Source organism: Paralichthys olivaceus, chromosome 10 (assembly GCF_024713975.1).
Source record: "Paralichthys olivaceus isolate ysfri-2021 chromosome 10, ASM2471397v2, whole genome shotgun sequence".
NCBI classification, from domain to species: Eukaryota; Metazoa; Chordata; class Actinopteri; order Pleuronectiformes; family Paralichthyidae; genus Paralichthys; species Paralichthys olivaceus.
Window position 1 is genome coordinate 14,293,947 of NC_091102.1, and position 15,845 is coordinate 14,309,791.

The 15,845-nt window shown below is 41.0% G+C and overlaps 1 protein-coding gene across 1 annotated transcript; it reads right to left on the bottom strand.

Annotated features, from left to right (window-relative positions):
• Positions 1-1,508: 1,508 nt before the first annotated feature.
• heg1 (heart development protein with EGF-like domains 1) lies at positions 1,509-15,712 on the bottom strand. The gene is made up of 14 exons (XM_069533523.1): positions 15,206-15,712; positions 8,466-9,945; positions 7,388-7,854; positions 6,001-6,114; positions 5,689-5,811; positions 5,492-5,595; positions 5,333-5,388; positions 5,008-5,168; positions 4,427-4,561; positions 3,784-3,826; positions 3,659-3,696; positions 3,458-3,545; positions 2,829-3,006; positions 1,509-2,670 (listed from the first exon to the last, which is right to left on the bottom strand). The coding sequence occupies exons 1-14, from the start codon at positions 15,465-15,467 to the stop codon at positions 2,527-2,529; spliced, it is 3,393 nt and encodes a 1,130-aa protein (XP_069389624.1). The 5' UTR covers positions 15,468-15,712; the 3' UTR covers positions 1,509-2,526.
• Positions 15,713-15,845: the final 133 nt, after the last annotated feature.

A 15,845-nucleotide genomic window follows, 5' to 3' on the forward strand; every position in this document is an offset into this window, starting at 1 on the left:
CATGTGAAGTGCCGGGAAACTTGATGTGTCACACTCAAAAAGCTGTTGAGCAGAAAAAACATCTGGTCGAGAAGCAAAGCCCCGAACATGACTGACTTTATGTTCCTCTTTACCCAGATCCAAAGAGCTCGCTGTGCAGGGACAATCTGGATATAGAAGTAGAAGTTTATCCGAACGTAACACGTCAAGCTGTTGTGCATGAAGTAGAGCACAATCGCCCAGGATATGACAAACACTCCTAAGCCTTTACACTCCTTTAACACATAAAACAAGAAAGGCAAAGCAACACAATAAATAATAGAGCAACAGACAAGACATCCCAGGAGTGTCTTCAACGGCTGCTTGAGTTCCTGTTGGCCACGCGACGCGGAGATCAAACAACACGCGTAAAAGATGTTCGCAGTGAGGCTGAAGAAGATAAGAGGAACGTTGATCAGTATAAAAGCCCATTCACTGAGATCAAGGCGTTGACGTTCCATTGGTGCTTAAGAAAAGTCAGATGTATGCTCCTCTCTGAATGTACGTGTTGTCTGGTCTCTTCTACACCAGTCTTTTAAAAGGGAAACCAATATTAATGGATCATAACAGTCATACATCATGCAAACAACCATTCCCAATGAGGCACAGCATGTAAAATACGTCCTGTAACCTCACAGCGGAGACTACAAACAAGGAGAGACAGCTTTACTCGAAACTTCAAGCGTCTGTAAAGCTCACAAATGAGCATGTTTCTTTGTTTAATCCATTCATACACATCGATTTCTGTCATGCACACTGAAAATAAAACCTAGAAATTGTTATGTAGTAGTTTCGACAGTAGTTTTGTGACTGTGTTTTGTTTCTGGGACATATTTAAGAGGACATCAGACAGACCGTAAAGACATTCAAAAACTTTTCAAGGGTAGCAGGGGCTTATCCAAGCATGTGTGAGCCATACGTTACCTAATCAATGGCTATTTATTAACCGAGGAAGCCAACTTGAGTAGACCAGACACACAAAAGGCATCAAAGTTTCAAGCCAGCCAGAACTTTCAGTTTACAGATACATACATTCAGTTTACTGGTGGTAATCATTTATCTTGACCTTCCTAAATATGTAACTTAGCAGCCATGTTCAGCTACAATGATAGTGATGCCTCTCATGTGTTCATGACTTCAGTAGTTTTATAAATAAAGCCACAGTGACAGTACTAATACCTATTGGTAATATTATCTTTATTATATGTATTTTAAATGTATTTAAAATATATAACTTAACTGTTGATGATATTCTTATTTTGTGCCAAAATGTCAAATCTGACTTAGAATAATATCAAAATTATATTATTGTGAAAAAATAACATTTCCACAACATATATATTTTTTATATCAGTATATTTTGATTTTAAGTTGAAATTATTTAACAATATGAATTCAAGCTCTTAGTTACAACACAAACTGTGTCAACAACAGAATAAAAATGTGAATGATTCAAACGACTTTCAAAGATAATTTCATTTGAGACTAAATGCTCTACTATATTATTTTATTTAAATAAGAACGTCTGACTAAAACGCCAGAGTCAACAGATCATATAAACATATACGATAAAAAAAAATAAAAATAGACCTCATCAGAAATATCTAATTATTATACACCTTTACATTCAAACACTGATATACAGTTAATTATTCCTCTCACACACACACAATCACCAATACTTAGAGGACGCACACGCGTGCACACACACATTTAAAGCAACATATTTTTCCCTCCAAAGTCTGTCAGTGTGTACGAATCAGATGTTCACGATGCTACATGTACAGAATATCAACATACAGGGAATAAATAAACGTCAATTTCAGATCAGGAATTCTATCCTCACCTTACACTGGTTTAAAAATTAATTTACAACCTTCAGTGGTTTGTTATTATCATGTTCCATCAATATGAAGAAACGGATCATTTCCATATCACAGCAGTGGCACGCACATATTCATATTTCAGCACTTGAGGGACCATACATTATCAATGTATTTTTGCATGTTCTTCACTATTTGCGACAGATCACATATAGTTTATAATACTGCTGTTTTGAATCGAATTTAAATATGTTTTCCCAGATTCCTCACATGCATTTACATTTGTTTACAGTTGATGAGTTACTTTTACTTTCAATTGTGCATTCATGCTTTTCTCTATAGATTTTAATGACAAATGAGGGTCAGTGGCTTCCTGGAGGACAGGAAAACACAAGAAACAATCTTTAAAGCCACAGCGGTAATGTAAAGTACATGCAAGTTGAAGTAAGTGAGGTAAAACATGCAAAAACACTGAAATCATCAGATTGATTTTACTTGCAAATATGTGTACTTCTGTGATATGCGCACACACACGCATTTCCATAATTAATGTCCAGCCCTGAATGCAGATGGGTTTTCAAAAACAGTGAAGCTAACACATGAGCGTCTTCACTGTGAAAACCCACATGACACATCACAATATAAGAGATGGTGAGTTTCCATGTGTGTGTTTCAGGTGGAGCAGTTAGAAGTAGTCTCTTCTTCGTGAATCATCACTAATGAAGGAGGGGTTCCACTGGGCGGGGTAGATGCACGAGTGGCGAGAACCCGGCAGACCTGTGAATGGGTACAGGCCATTTCTCTCCAGGTCTGAGTTACGCAACGCAGGCTGAGGGGATGGAGACAAAGAGAGAGAAAATTAAATTTAAAAAAAAAATGAAACACACAAAACTAAACCCCAACTTGAGCGAGAAAGACAAACCCAGAAACACGAAAGACTAATAAGAGAGTGTTTTAGAATAAGAAGTGTATATGAGGTCTCCTTACAGAATAGTAAATGTCAGTCATCTGCAGCAGGTTCTTGGTGCTGCCGTTCTCTTGCATCTCTATCGTCTCTCGGCCCCACTCCATGGATATGCGGTTATTTTTGGGGAAGTCTGCGTAAGGGGACATCTGCAGATCTCCACTCTTGAAGATGATCTTGTTGATGTCATTCTTATCTTTCCTGGGAGATAAAAACACTTGAAAAATGAATTCCTCTGCCAAAGTTTACTGAAATACATTCTCACATTTACCTAGAGATTAACACAATTGTTTCATATACTAGAAGAATCTGTTTCTGTATTTTTTAAACAAAAACTTGAAATAAGGTAGAGAGGTGGACTACTGCACTCGTGTCAGGAACATTTGAATAACTCATGGTGAAATTAGCACAAACACCAGTGTGAAGAGAACCTCAAATGACGGAAACCATCTTTGAGAATAATTCATTTATCACTTTGACTTTTTAGCTTGGTCCATGTCCCATCCACCAACATGGAGGATGTGGAGTTTATTACCTACACTGCAGCCAGCCACCAGGTGGCAATCAACATGATGTGGCTTAACTTTTGTGGAGCTGTCAGTTAAAGCAAGACAGGGACAGTGTTTAATGCAAACAATATCTGCCGACTTACCTGCAGCAGGTGACAATGAGAGCGATGATGAGGATAAGGAGCATAGCGCCCCCTGTAGGTGATACCACAACTGCAATCAGCTTGTAAACTGCAACATCAAATAACAACATGCAGTATTAAATACTGCACATACAAATTGGATGCACACAACCATCACACGATGAGAAAATAAATGAAATGTCAGTTTTTTTAGTAACTTACAATTTCCACAGTTGAATCCTCCAAATCCAAACATGCACCTGAAAAGCAGAGACACAATCTGCAGTGAGAATATGACCTTAAATCTTTTAATCTGTAGGTAGGGAAAAAAATTGACTTGAACCTACTGAACACAGGTGCCGTTTTCCAACTTGTAACCATCCCCACATTCTGGAACAAAAGGTTTTGTTGAAATAAATCAGATAACAGTTTCCTTTACAGAGGCTAAAAGTGTTTTACTATTATTAAGTGTTCTTAATTTGTATGAATTTCAAATAAAGAAATAGAAGAATCTACTGTTCCCTTAGTATTTTGTGTTTGTCAGGAAGGAAAAATTACCTTCTCTTCAATATATAACAGAAGTGTAACATTTGAATTGTATAAGATTATCTGTTTTTTTATTTTGTCTTCTTTTGGACATTTCATGCTTTTGCAGTCAAGGCTCCTCAGAACTCCAGGCCCAAGGATCTCAGGCTTGCAGAATCAGTGACATCTTTTAAATTACTTCCTTAGCTTTTTATAATCTTTCATTAATTTTAACAAACAATTTTATTATCTACATGCTTAGTCTGTTCTTTTTATTGCTATCGTTTTACTGCTGTGTTTTAATGTTTTATCACTATATCATTTTACTCAAATCCTGTTTCACCCTTGTTATGCACTTTGTAACCAAGTGCTATATAAATAAATCTATTATTTGTACTTTCATTAATACTATTAGTAGTAGTCGTAGTATCAGCAGAAACAAAGAGAGAGAAAAAGTGATCTTACCGAGGCAGGTCAAGTCCTCAGGATTGTGTTTGTAGTATCCTTGAAGACACTGGCAGTACGCTGTGCCTCCACTGTCTGTGCACATGGAGCGCTCTGTGTCACACTGAGACTTCTGAGCCATACACAGACTCTCCACTGGAACGCAACGTGGACACAGTTAGTACAGAAAGTAACGACACAGGAATCTGATCCTAAACTGGACAACATGAGAGTAGGCAAAGTAGCTTACAGTGATTTAACTCACTTTGTGAAGTGGCCATGGGTGCTTTGAAAGGCACTATATTAATCCAAGTTATTATCATCATTTGATTATTTATGGCATTGAACTGCTATTATAGAATTCCCTGTAGCATGAAGTTGAAGTGAAATACAGCAGCTGTATTATTTTAACTGAGTAATATTTTCAGAAATCGATCATGGCACCTTTCACAGGGGACGTTTTACAGCTCCATTCTGCCCTCTAGTGGCTCTGAACATGATTTTAACTTTGATAGTTGGGCCTCAATCCTGTTTAAAGCAGGAAATTGTTTTAAAACCAGAAAGGATCATTATTATGTTAATCACAATGTGGTGCTGTTTACCATGATAAGTGAGCTGGTGGTGCAGGACCATACGGCAGTGTGCCGTCGAGGAGCTGCAGTTGCTGAGAGACATCTGGATGCTGTTGAAGACTTCAGCGCTCGTCACGTCGGTGGAGATCGAAAACATGTTGACAGCAAAGATACGAACCCCGTCCTCCTCTCTGCAGGAGGAGAGCAGAGGTCAGCGCGGACGTCGACACTGACACAACTTTCAGGTTTCATCATTAAGACTGAAACATATTGCAGTTATGACGTAGAAATGCAGCTTTTTTTCTCATGTAACTATGTTTTGGTTTAAAATACAAATAAAACAGCAAGAACTCACTTCTTACTCAGAGTCGAGCGGCTGTAGCCTTGAAGGACGGACAACGATGCATTGAGCTGCAGTGACGACAGGAAGAGAGTGTGCATGAGTTACTAAGTCATTCAGATTTTCTCAGAAATGAGCAGAGAGGACGATGCAGTGACGTGGACTGCCGCTCACCAGCTGAATAATCTCCCTCTGGATCTCATGCATGGTGGAGCTCTTGAAGATGACAGGGTCTTGTGGCAGCCTGTTGAAGCTGAACGTTCCCAGAAATGTCTTCGCTGTGGAGGTGCAAAAAAATCAAAGGCCTTTTAGAAAATAACTCAGCTAGAAAAAGAATAATCAGTATGTATGTGTATATTCAGGGATCTTACCCCTGGTACAGGTGCGTCCGTCCTCAAGGTCGAAGCCGAGCGCACATTCGCAGCTGAAGGAGCCTCGTGTGTTCACACACCTGGAGCCAACTGGGCAGGGGTCCCTCTCACATTCATCCATATCTGGGAGCATGGTACATAAAGGTATTGCAATAACACAGCCACTGAATCCATAGAGCTTAGACCTAATCTCTGCACTCCACACTGTTCATCAGTATGATATATTTTTCTGGAAATTTCATGCTTGGAAAACTTGAAGCAGCCTGAAACACAGTTGTTATCAGACAAGAAGAGGGGAGAAGAGAAGCTCACCCTGGTTGCAGGTTGGTCCTGTCCACGCCTGCTGACAGTGACAGGTGAACAGATGCCTTTTATAGCTCACACACATCCCTCCGTTCATGCAAGGGTTTGACACACAGGGGTCTCCTGGAGGTCAGACAGGAGGTCAGACACTTTAACATGAAATGGATGCAACTGAACCTTTGAAAATGTTCTTACTCTTATTATGTCTTATTAATCTCATGATGTACAATGTTTATGATGACCATTTCCATGCCAGACCTCATTTTAGTATGTTATCTGCATGGTCCCCAGTTCTGCACTGCGGAGTGATTTCTGAAAAGATCACTCTGGGATAATCAATCATTTAAATATGCAGATTAGAGGATTTTCCTAGAAAGGGATCAAATGAAATTTAATCTATTACAAAACAGCACCTTCTCTGATAATTTGAAAACACTGGAAAGTGTCAATACATGAAAATAATGCAGTATGTCAACATTAATGTTTTTTTTAATTGCATCAAATGACTTGTTTAGGACTACACGCCATAGTTTGTCCCATTCAATGAAACCTCGGGATCAATCACTGAATGTGTCAATAAATGGAAGGTGATAAAACTTAAACTTAGATGATCAGTTCTGCCGTCTGAAATGATATCCATGTTAACTGGCTTCTGTCGCTCACTATTTGATAGAGAACATGAAAGTGTACTTAACCCTGTCTTTGTTCCTGGTCTTTGTCAGATAAAATTGCAGCTGATGTATTTGATGAGGAGATTATGTTTTCACTGCTGTTTGTATGTCTGTCAACAGGATTACACAAAAACTACCAGATTCTCTTGACACTTGGTGGAAGGCTGGGATGTGAGCCAAGGAAGAAGCCATTCACTTTTGGAGCAGATACCATTTAAGGAGTGGATCCATGTGTTTTTGTTTCTTTAACATTAAGATTGATCATTTCTCAACATTTCGGGGAATTTCTGAAGAAATAATGTTGAGATCTTGATTTAAGAATGATGAATAATGAACAGTTTGCAGAACATCTCTGTGTTCATGGTATATGTGTCTGACCTCAGTGTGGTGATAAAGGCCTGGTGGAGGTATGAGCTCCTTCCATTTCAAATTTGAATTTTGGTATAGAGCATAGACTTTCATCACAGTGGCCATTTTAATATAAAACAGTAGCTGAACTTTGTTTATTAATTAATAAATGCCCTATAACTAAAGTGACCACAACCCTTTACAAATGTGATTGTAAATGCCTGTGTTTACCTACTATTTGTGTCAAAATGGCTGCTATGAAAAAGGTTTATTATCAGTTTCCATAACTGAAGAAAAGAGAGTCTGACTAACAACCTTGCTTTAAAAGCTGCATGTCAATAATTGCTATTTACAATGAAAGAAGTAAGTGAACTCACTTGTTGGTGGTGGTGGTGTTTTGGTGGGTTGGATGTCAGCGGGTGATGTAGTCACCACCAGCTCTGTGGTCCCCCTCCCACTCTGTCTCCCGGTGGTGTGCAGGACCTCTGTGCTCCTGGTCGGGGTGCTGTGGGTGTTGGGCGTGGTGACATACTGGCTGTGAGAGGTGGTACCTCCCAGAGTGCCAGTTTCTATCTGCAGGGTGGTGCCGTTTGTGGGGTTAGCACTCTCTGTTGAGGGGCTCAATGACGTGCTGCGAGTTGTGTGCACTGCTGAGGTCTGCAGGGCTGGGGTGGGAGCTGTGGTGGGGGCTGTGGTGTAAGGGATGGTGGCCTTGGTGAGTAACTCTGACGTCGAGCTGCTGCTGGTGCTGCTGAAATGGGAGGATGAGGTTGCTGATAGAGGAGGGACGGTGGTGGATGTGGTGGAGGAGGTAAAGGCCTTAAAAGTGTCTGTTGTCTCTGATCTGTTGATGAAAAAATAGAAAAAACTGTTTCTCACTGACTCCTGACAAGAACTAAAAATGTCTTCATTACATCAGTCGAGTTCATCTGAGGACTGACAAATTTAATGATTACTCAACATGGAGGCTTGTCAATTACTTTAGAAACTTAAAACTCTAATAGAGCTGAAATTCTCTGTTAAAACGATTTTAAAAATACATGTTTTTTTAGCTGTTAACTAAATTACATGAATGCTGATTTTGTATAAAATGTATTAAAAAAATTTACATTTTAAGTTTGAAAGGGCTCATAACACCACCTAGTGTTCAAAATATCTTAGACCTTGTATGTATGCTTACGTACACACACACAAACACACATTGTTTGAACCACGGGCAGCAGTTTAAACTGCTCAAGACGACTGTGGTCTTGGTCATCAGGACACTTGGGAGCTTCTACTTCAGATGAAATTCCTGTTGAAAACGTTTGTGTCGCTCACAGATAGATGAGCTACATAACTTTTTTGAATGTCTTAGGGGTGAAGCTGTACTTTAATAACAAAACTCTGCTCCTATGCCGTTGTGACAATCTTTCCTTGAATTTTTTACAAAGTGTAATAAACAACACAATGTACCTTTCTGTGACAGGAACCTGTGTAGTTTTGAAGGAGATTTCAGTAACCAGCACTGGAGTGTTTGTCAGAGAGTCATCCATATCATGTGTATTGCTTCTGACTGTAGGGGGCTCTGTTGTCAGACCCGGGCCCATGCTCTCCTCTCTGGTCTGGGATGACAGCCCCTTGGTGCCCTCCTGATTCAGAGTACTGAAGCTCTGCGATGCCTCAGTGGAGGTTCTCACATCAGATCTGGTCTCCAGCTCTGTCCCCGAGATATTGGTCGGACCTCCTGCAGGTGAGGTGACAGGAGGCGTGGAGGAAAACAATACGTCTGATTGGTCGGTGCTGAGCTCTGTCACTCTGAGAGGCGTCGTTGAGTCGGAGGTCTCCTCAGTCTCTAAAGTGTGCTGATGCCACGTGGCGTTTGGTGGTTCAGTTAAACTCTGGGTTACTCTGGACTCCTCTGGGCTCCCTGTCTCTGAAAACATGGTCATGTGCTCGTCTGTTGCGTCCCCGCTGTCAGTCTGAGTGGATGGGGCGCTGTGGGTGTAGTCCTCAGTCTCTTTGGCCTGAGCAGGGACACCCCAGGTAGAGGGGGGCTGATGGGAGTTGGAATCCTCCGTGAATGCAGAGGAGGTGCTGTTGCCAGTGGAGGAGGTGACGGAGAGCAGGGTCCTCTCCCCGGCTCGACTGATAGCCGAGGAAGTGTAGGTGCTGTCAGTGAGGATGGCTGTCTGTGACGCCAAGGCTGTGCCATCCCGCAGCTGCAGTGTGGTGTCTGGGTTGTCCTGGGGCAGACTGGTCTCCTCTGTCAACGTCCAGGATCTGGCCTTCCAGGACACAGGGTGGGAGGCACTGGGCACCAGGTCTGTGATACCTAAGTCCTTCCAGCCACTGCTGCTGCTACTGCTTCTGCTGCTACTGTCACTGCTGGTGCCGCTGCTACTGCTACTGCTGCCACTGGTGCCGCTGCTACTGCTACTGCTGCCACTGGTGCTGCTGCTGCTGCTGCCACTGTCACTGCTGGTGCCACTGCTGCTGCTGCCACTGGTGCTGCTGCCACTGGTGCTGCTGCTGCTGCTACTACCACTGCTGGTGCCGCTGCTACTGCTGCTGCCACTGTTGGTGCTGCTGGTGCTGCTACTGCCACTGCCGCTGCTACTGCTGCTGCTGCCACTGCTGGTGCTGCTGCTACTGCTGCTGCTGCCACTGCTGGTGCTGCTGCTACTGCTGCTGCTGCCAATGCTGCTGCCGCTGGTGCTGCTGCTACTACTGCTGCCGCTGGTGCTGCTGCTACTGCTGCTGCCATTGCTTCTGGTGCTGCCACTACTTCTGGTGCTGCCACTACTTCTGGTGCTGCTGCCGCTGGTGCTGCCGTTACTGCTGCTGCTGGCCTCAGTGGTGGCTACCAAAAGGGTGGAGGGGAGCGGCTCAGTAGAAAGACTGATCTCTAGTGATCTGCTGCTCGTTTCTGTGAAGGTTTGTGTCTCCTCCGTGTCTGTGGGGAAATAAAACAAAGTATTAAATAAAAAAAGTTCTCAACTTCAGACAACAAGAACAACCGTGGTCTGTTATTACATGGCCACACAAATACGTGAATGCAAAGGGAATATAGAAGTTCAAAGTTTAAGAAAGTTGAACTTTACGTGAAGCCACAATACAGATTTGCTTCGCAATAGGAAGCAAATGATTTATTCGCCCCCTCACTAGCACTGATTGGAAGTGAACTGGAAAGTGAAGGTTCACCACTGATACATTCAAACACTGGATTAACAGATAAGAAATGCTATAAATATAAATAGAGCTTACTATTCTTATAATTTTCATCATTATTATTATTATTTTAGGTGAATGCTACTGGGAATCTACACTCATCACACTTAACACTCATCACACTTAATATTTGAATCATAGTCTCATTGACAACTAGGCTTACAAATGGCTTTTCATGTTTGTTCAAACAATATTTCTCCTCTGTCTGTTTTCTTCCAGCTTTCTCATCTCCAACTAAAATTACAAACTGTCAAAAGTTTCACTTCCACATGCTGTGGCCACCAGAGGGCACTGACCCTGCAGATTGTTGTGCAGCCTGCAGAAACTGGGGGGGGGGGATGCTGTGAAGTGCTGTAGTTTGCTGCAGGGGCAATAATTTTGGGTGGAGAACAACTGGCAGTCGAGCTCGTCTACTCTAACAAAGGCTTTATGTCCTAAATATGGCGGTGACGGCCTCCACTGGGAATCAGCCATTTCCTTCCTAAAGCTGAGTGAGCACAAGGCGCTGGCAGAAAACTGTCACCATAGATCTGGGCGTAGATTCATGTTCATTGTGTGTTTTATATTGTTTTTAAGGTCATATTAACTAAACCACACACTTCCAGAAGTCAAATATCAAGAAAAGTATGAGGTTATAGAGTTGAGACTGTTACTTTAGATGTATTTTTGGTATTTTGCCTTAAACATTTTACAGTGTAGCAGAAATCTTGGACAGGGAGCCCTGTTGGTCACGTCCCAGTCAGATTCAGTCTGCAGGTTTTGAAATTAAATGAAATATTTTTAAGTCAATTATAGTATCTTTGCTTATTTCTAACTATTTACACATCCATCAAACAAAGACTAGCATTAGCTTTCACTTTATGTGCTTATGATAAACTTAAATCCAGATAATTACCCCTTTTTAGCTCTATTTTGGTTTCTACCAAATCCTTAATAAAATGTCTGGCTTTTTATATGAGTTTTGAACCTTGTTTCAACGCAAATTTATAATTTCGATGTCAGAAACTCTGTGGAACTACTGAGCTGCATGATAAGAGATATGAACCTTTTACAGCATTTTTATTTGCTCCTATAAGCTTTTAATTCGGTGAATAAATGTCAACAGTACAGAAACTGTGTGCATTTATATTCAAATTCTGTTTAAAAAAAACGTCTATATTCTATATATTTGTATTTATTTATGGTTATTTATAATTTATGTTTATGGCGACATTGTAAAATATCAAGCCTCTACTAAATTAAATATCAGTATCAGCATTGGCCCCCAAATATCCCCGATGGTCAGGATCTAATGGAGGGGCATATGATCCATTGTTGTCATCAAGATATTACTCGGTTATTACGAAGATGAGCTAAAGTTCTCTCCGACTTAAAGCTTTTTCTAAGCATATCTCTGATGCTGTGCTGTGTCACAGCACTCTGGCTGAGCTCCAGGACCCGAGCAACAGCAGTGAGAGCCGGACACCACCTGGCCTCCACCACACAGTGACCAGCAGCCACCATCCAATACCAATGGAGGGATGGAGTTCAAGTGTCACAACAGCTCATCTACTGGGAGTGTTATAGGAAGAACTGGGCCACCAGACTCTGTCGTTCTCTCTCACTTCCTCCGCATGTGTCTCTCTCATTATTTCATTTTCTCTCTTTGGATCCAGCAGAACTCAGACTGGAACGTGGTGTTGGCAACGAGTGAAGGACACTCCCAGATTCTCTGCTGTTTATCGCTCAGCTCTCAACTCTTAACACAGTTGTCACTGTGAGGGTTTTTTTCCACATCTGTGATACTTCAGAAACACTGTGGCTTGGAATTTTAGGTATATGCAGAATGTTCCAACATAATAATGACAACGGCTGATTGTAGGAGGTAGCAGTGTTGTGAATATGTCATGTTTTATTGACAAAGGGGAAAATCTGAGTGAATTAAGTGATTCATTTCCATTTCATGAGGTTAATGGTAGTTTATATGGTATTCTGTAAGGTGGACAACTGGCAGACAGCTGCACTAGTAACAATAAGAGGAGAATTTGACAGCGGTTTAATTTATGTGAGAAAAAAGAATACCAAAACCTAATATCTTGGATTATCTGAGGAATAAAACTTTGACCACATCACCCCACTCACTTCACTCAAATCAATCCACACGTATTTATTTCTATGGCTTATTCCTCTAAAGCTTTTGCTTTAATTTAGGACTATAACGTCATAGTGTACATGTTTGGAGAAACATTCTGACAGAAACCACAGGTAAAATCTGCAAATATGGCTTCTACCTTAAACAATACAAGATTTCCCTGTAACACTTGGTTGATATTGGACATAGTGCACAGGGAAGTGGGCCTGAAATCTCAATCGAAACGAACGCCGATAATCAGCCAATATGTGCTTTTCACTGACATATCAGTATCTGCATTTATGTTTGCTGATATGAAACATTTATTTTTCAGAATAAACACTGCAGAAAAGCCTTTATGTTTACCAGTATCCGATATCCCTTGAGCATTAAATCAACAAAACAGTTCAGCATCTTTTGTGAGAGCAGCATTTATCGATTTAAAGAGGCCCTCTCTAATATATCTACTTATATAGTTGGAGTTATTATAAAAGGAAAGTATTGTGTTTTTTACCTGAACTGAGCTCATTGGTGGACTCGTTGTAAGCCACCCTAACCACATGTTGTAAGCTACCCTAACCACGCTGTGTTCAAAAAGCAGAGGTGTGAGTGATGCATGCAGGCTCACTCAAATGTCAAGACAGTGACAACCGCAAGACTTCAGCTCGAGCAAAAAACTAGCAAAGATGAGTAAGTTGACAGAACCACGAATGTAAACATACACAGAGCCTGAAAACTCTTTACACTAAAGCAGAAGTGAAACAATTACACAAAGTAAATTTGTAAATGGATAGAAATTATAATAACAAACCCATCCATCCATTATCAAACTGCTTTTCTTTTGAGAGTCGTGTTGTGATAAATAATCCTACTAATTTTGATCACTGAAGTCATTTTTAAAGCAGAAATAAGAAAAAGCAATCAAGAGAGAATAAAGGACTGAATAAATAATGGTAGTAATGGTAAGTTGCCTTTTAATGAGGTAAACAAGACAACAGAGTAATGCACCTGTTTCATTGCACTGTTTCTTATCAGCTGAACATGCAGACTTGATTTTCAATTCAAGCAGTCAACAACAGGATGCATGAGGACATCTTCACTGCGGATATAAGCAGTGACTTCCCTGTATTATCAGATATATGTCACATTATTATGTCTTTTAAAGTTTCAAGATTGCTTTTGGCTCCTGGTGGAATTAACATCGCCTGGATAGACAGAAAAAGCATTTTACAAATCTGAGATATAGCCATTATATGTACTATATTTATGTATTATATATACACATCATTATTATTGAACCTTTGTTATATTGCTTTGGAAATTACATTGCAATGATTATTGATTATTTATTTATTCCACAGCTCCACCTGTTATCATAAACTTCATTGCATCACCTGCTACAGCTCAGTTTAAAGTGGTGGGAGTGAGAAGTGAATATATGATCCATATATAAAGTTTAGGACAGTGGACAGTTTATATAAAGGTTAGGACATTGGACTAATATAAAGGTAAGGACAGTGGACACTTTATATAAAGGTAAGGACAGTGGACAGTTTATATAAAGGTTAGGACAGTGGACTGTTAATATAAAGGTTAGGACAGTGGACTGTTAATATAAAGGTTAGGACAGTGGACAGGACAGTTTATATAAAGGTAAGGACAGTAGACAGTTTATATAAAGGTTAGGACAGTGGACAGTTTATATAAAGGTTAGGACAGTGGACAGTTTATATAAAGGTAAGGACAGTGGACTAATATAAAGGTAAGGACAGTGGACAGTTTATATAAAGGTAATTACAGTGGACTGTTTATATAAAGGTTAGGACAGTGGACTTTTAATATAAAGGTTAGGACAGTGGACAGGACAGTTTAAATAAAGGTAAGGACAGTGGACAGTTTATATAAAGGTTAGGGCAGTGGACAGTTTATATAAAGTTTAGGAAAGTGGAATGTTTATATAAAGTTTAGGAGAGTGGACACAGTTAATATAAAGGTAAGGACAGTGGACAGGACAGTTATATAAAGTTTAGGACAGTGGACAGTTAATATAAATTTTAGGACAGTGGACAGTGTATATAAAGTTTAGGACAGTGGACAGTTAATATAAAGTTTAGGATAGTGGACAGTTTATATAAAGTTTAGGACAGTGGACTCTTAATATAAAGTTTAGGACAGTGGACACAGTTAATATAAAGGTTAGGACAGTGGACAGGACAGTTATATAAAGGTTAGGACAGTGGACAGTTTATATAAAGTTTAGGACAGTGGACTCTTAATATAAAGTTTAGGACAGTGGACAGTTTATATAAAGGTAAGGACAGTGGACAGTTTATATAAAGGTTAGGACAGTGGACAGTTTATATAAAGGTTAAGACAGTGGACAGTTTATATAAAGGTAATTACAGTGGACTGTTTATATAAAGGTTAGGACAGTGGACAGTTAATATAAAGGTTAGGACAGTGGACAGGACAGTTTATATAAAGGTAAGGACAGTGGACAGGACAGTTTATATAAAGTTTAGGAAAGTGGACAGTTTATATAAAGGTTAGGACAGTGGACTGTTTATATAAAGGTTAGGACAGTGGACAGGACAGTTTATATAAAGTTTAGGACAGTGGACAGTTTATATAAAGGTTAGGACAGTGGACAGTTTATATAAAGGTTAGAACAGTGGACAGTTTATATAAAGTTTAGGAAAGTGGACAGTTTATATAAAGGTTAGGACAGTGGACAGGACAGTTTATATAAAGTTTAGGAAAGTGGACAGTTTATATAAAGGTTAGGACAGTGGACAGGACACTTTATATAAAGGTTAGGACAGTGGACAGACAGGGTGCACTTGCCACAGCAGGCCTCAGGGGCTTCAGGTCTTACCAAAGTTCCCCCCAGCAGCAGCAGCAGCGGCGGCGGCGGTGTGTGTGAGCAGGTTCCTCTGTGATGGGGATAAACTCTCGCTGGAGTATGAACTTGAAGTCGCATTGTTTTCCACGCTGCTCACTTCAACCGCCGAGGTCGAGTGATACGATCCGGGATCCGTGCTGTTGCTGCCGGGGGTCCCTGCCCCGAGGGGCCGCGGGAGACCCACCACCAGCAGCAGCGACAGCCCGAGGACGTGATTCAAAAACCACGTTTCCATGATTCTCAAGACCGCAACACGGTCGCCGATAGTATCCGCAAAGTCGAGTGAATGCCGGGGTGGTCTCCCGGGGACAGCATGGGAGGAGCGGGTCGGCTTTTGGTGAAGTTTGCTGAGAATGAGGATAAATCCCGGTGGAGGTCCGGAGGAGAGGAGCTGGTGCTCGGAGGAGGACAGCGCGGGGAGCGGAAGATAAGAGAGCCGAGGCAGCAGCCTGTTATCACGGCGGAGGAGCCCGGGCTCCTCCCCCTGCTCCTGCTGCTGCACACACTCACACACACACACACACACACACACACACACACACACACACACACACACACACACACACACACACACACACACACACACACACACACACACACGCTTGTATTCCTA

Coding starts and splice junctions, on each gene's coding strand:
- heg1 (XM_069533523.1), bottom strand. CDS start 15,467: ATGGAAACGTGGTTTTTGAATCACGTCCTCGGGCTGTCGCTGCTGCTG. Junction 7,855..8,465: donor CAGGTTCCTGTCACAGAAAG/GTACATTGTGTT, acceptor TTTCATCAACAG/ATCAGAGACAACAGACACTT. Junction 5,389..5,491: donor AGAGGGAGATTATTCAGCTG/GTGAGCGGCAGT, acceptor TCGTCACTGCAG/CTCAATGCATCGTTGTCCGT.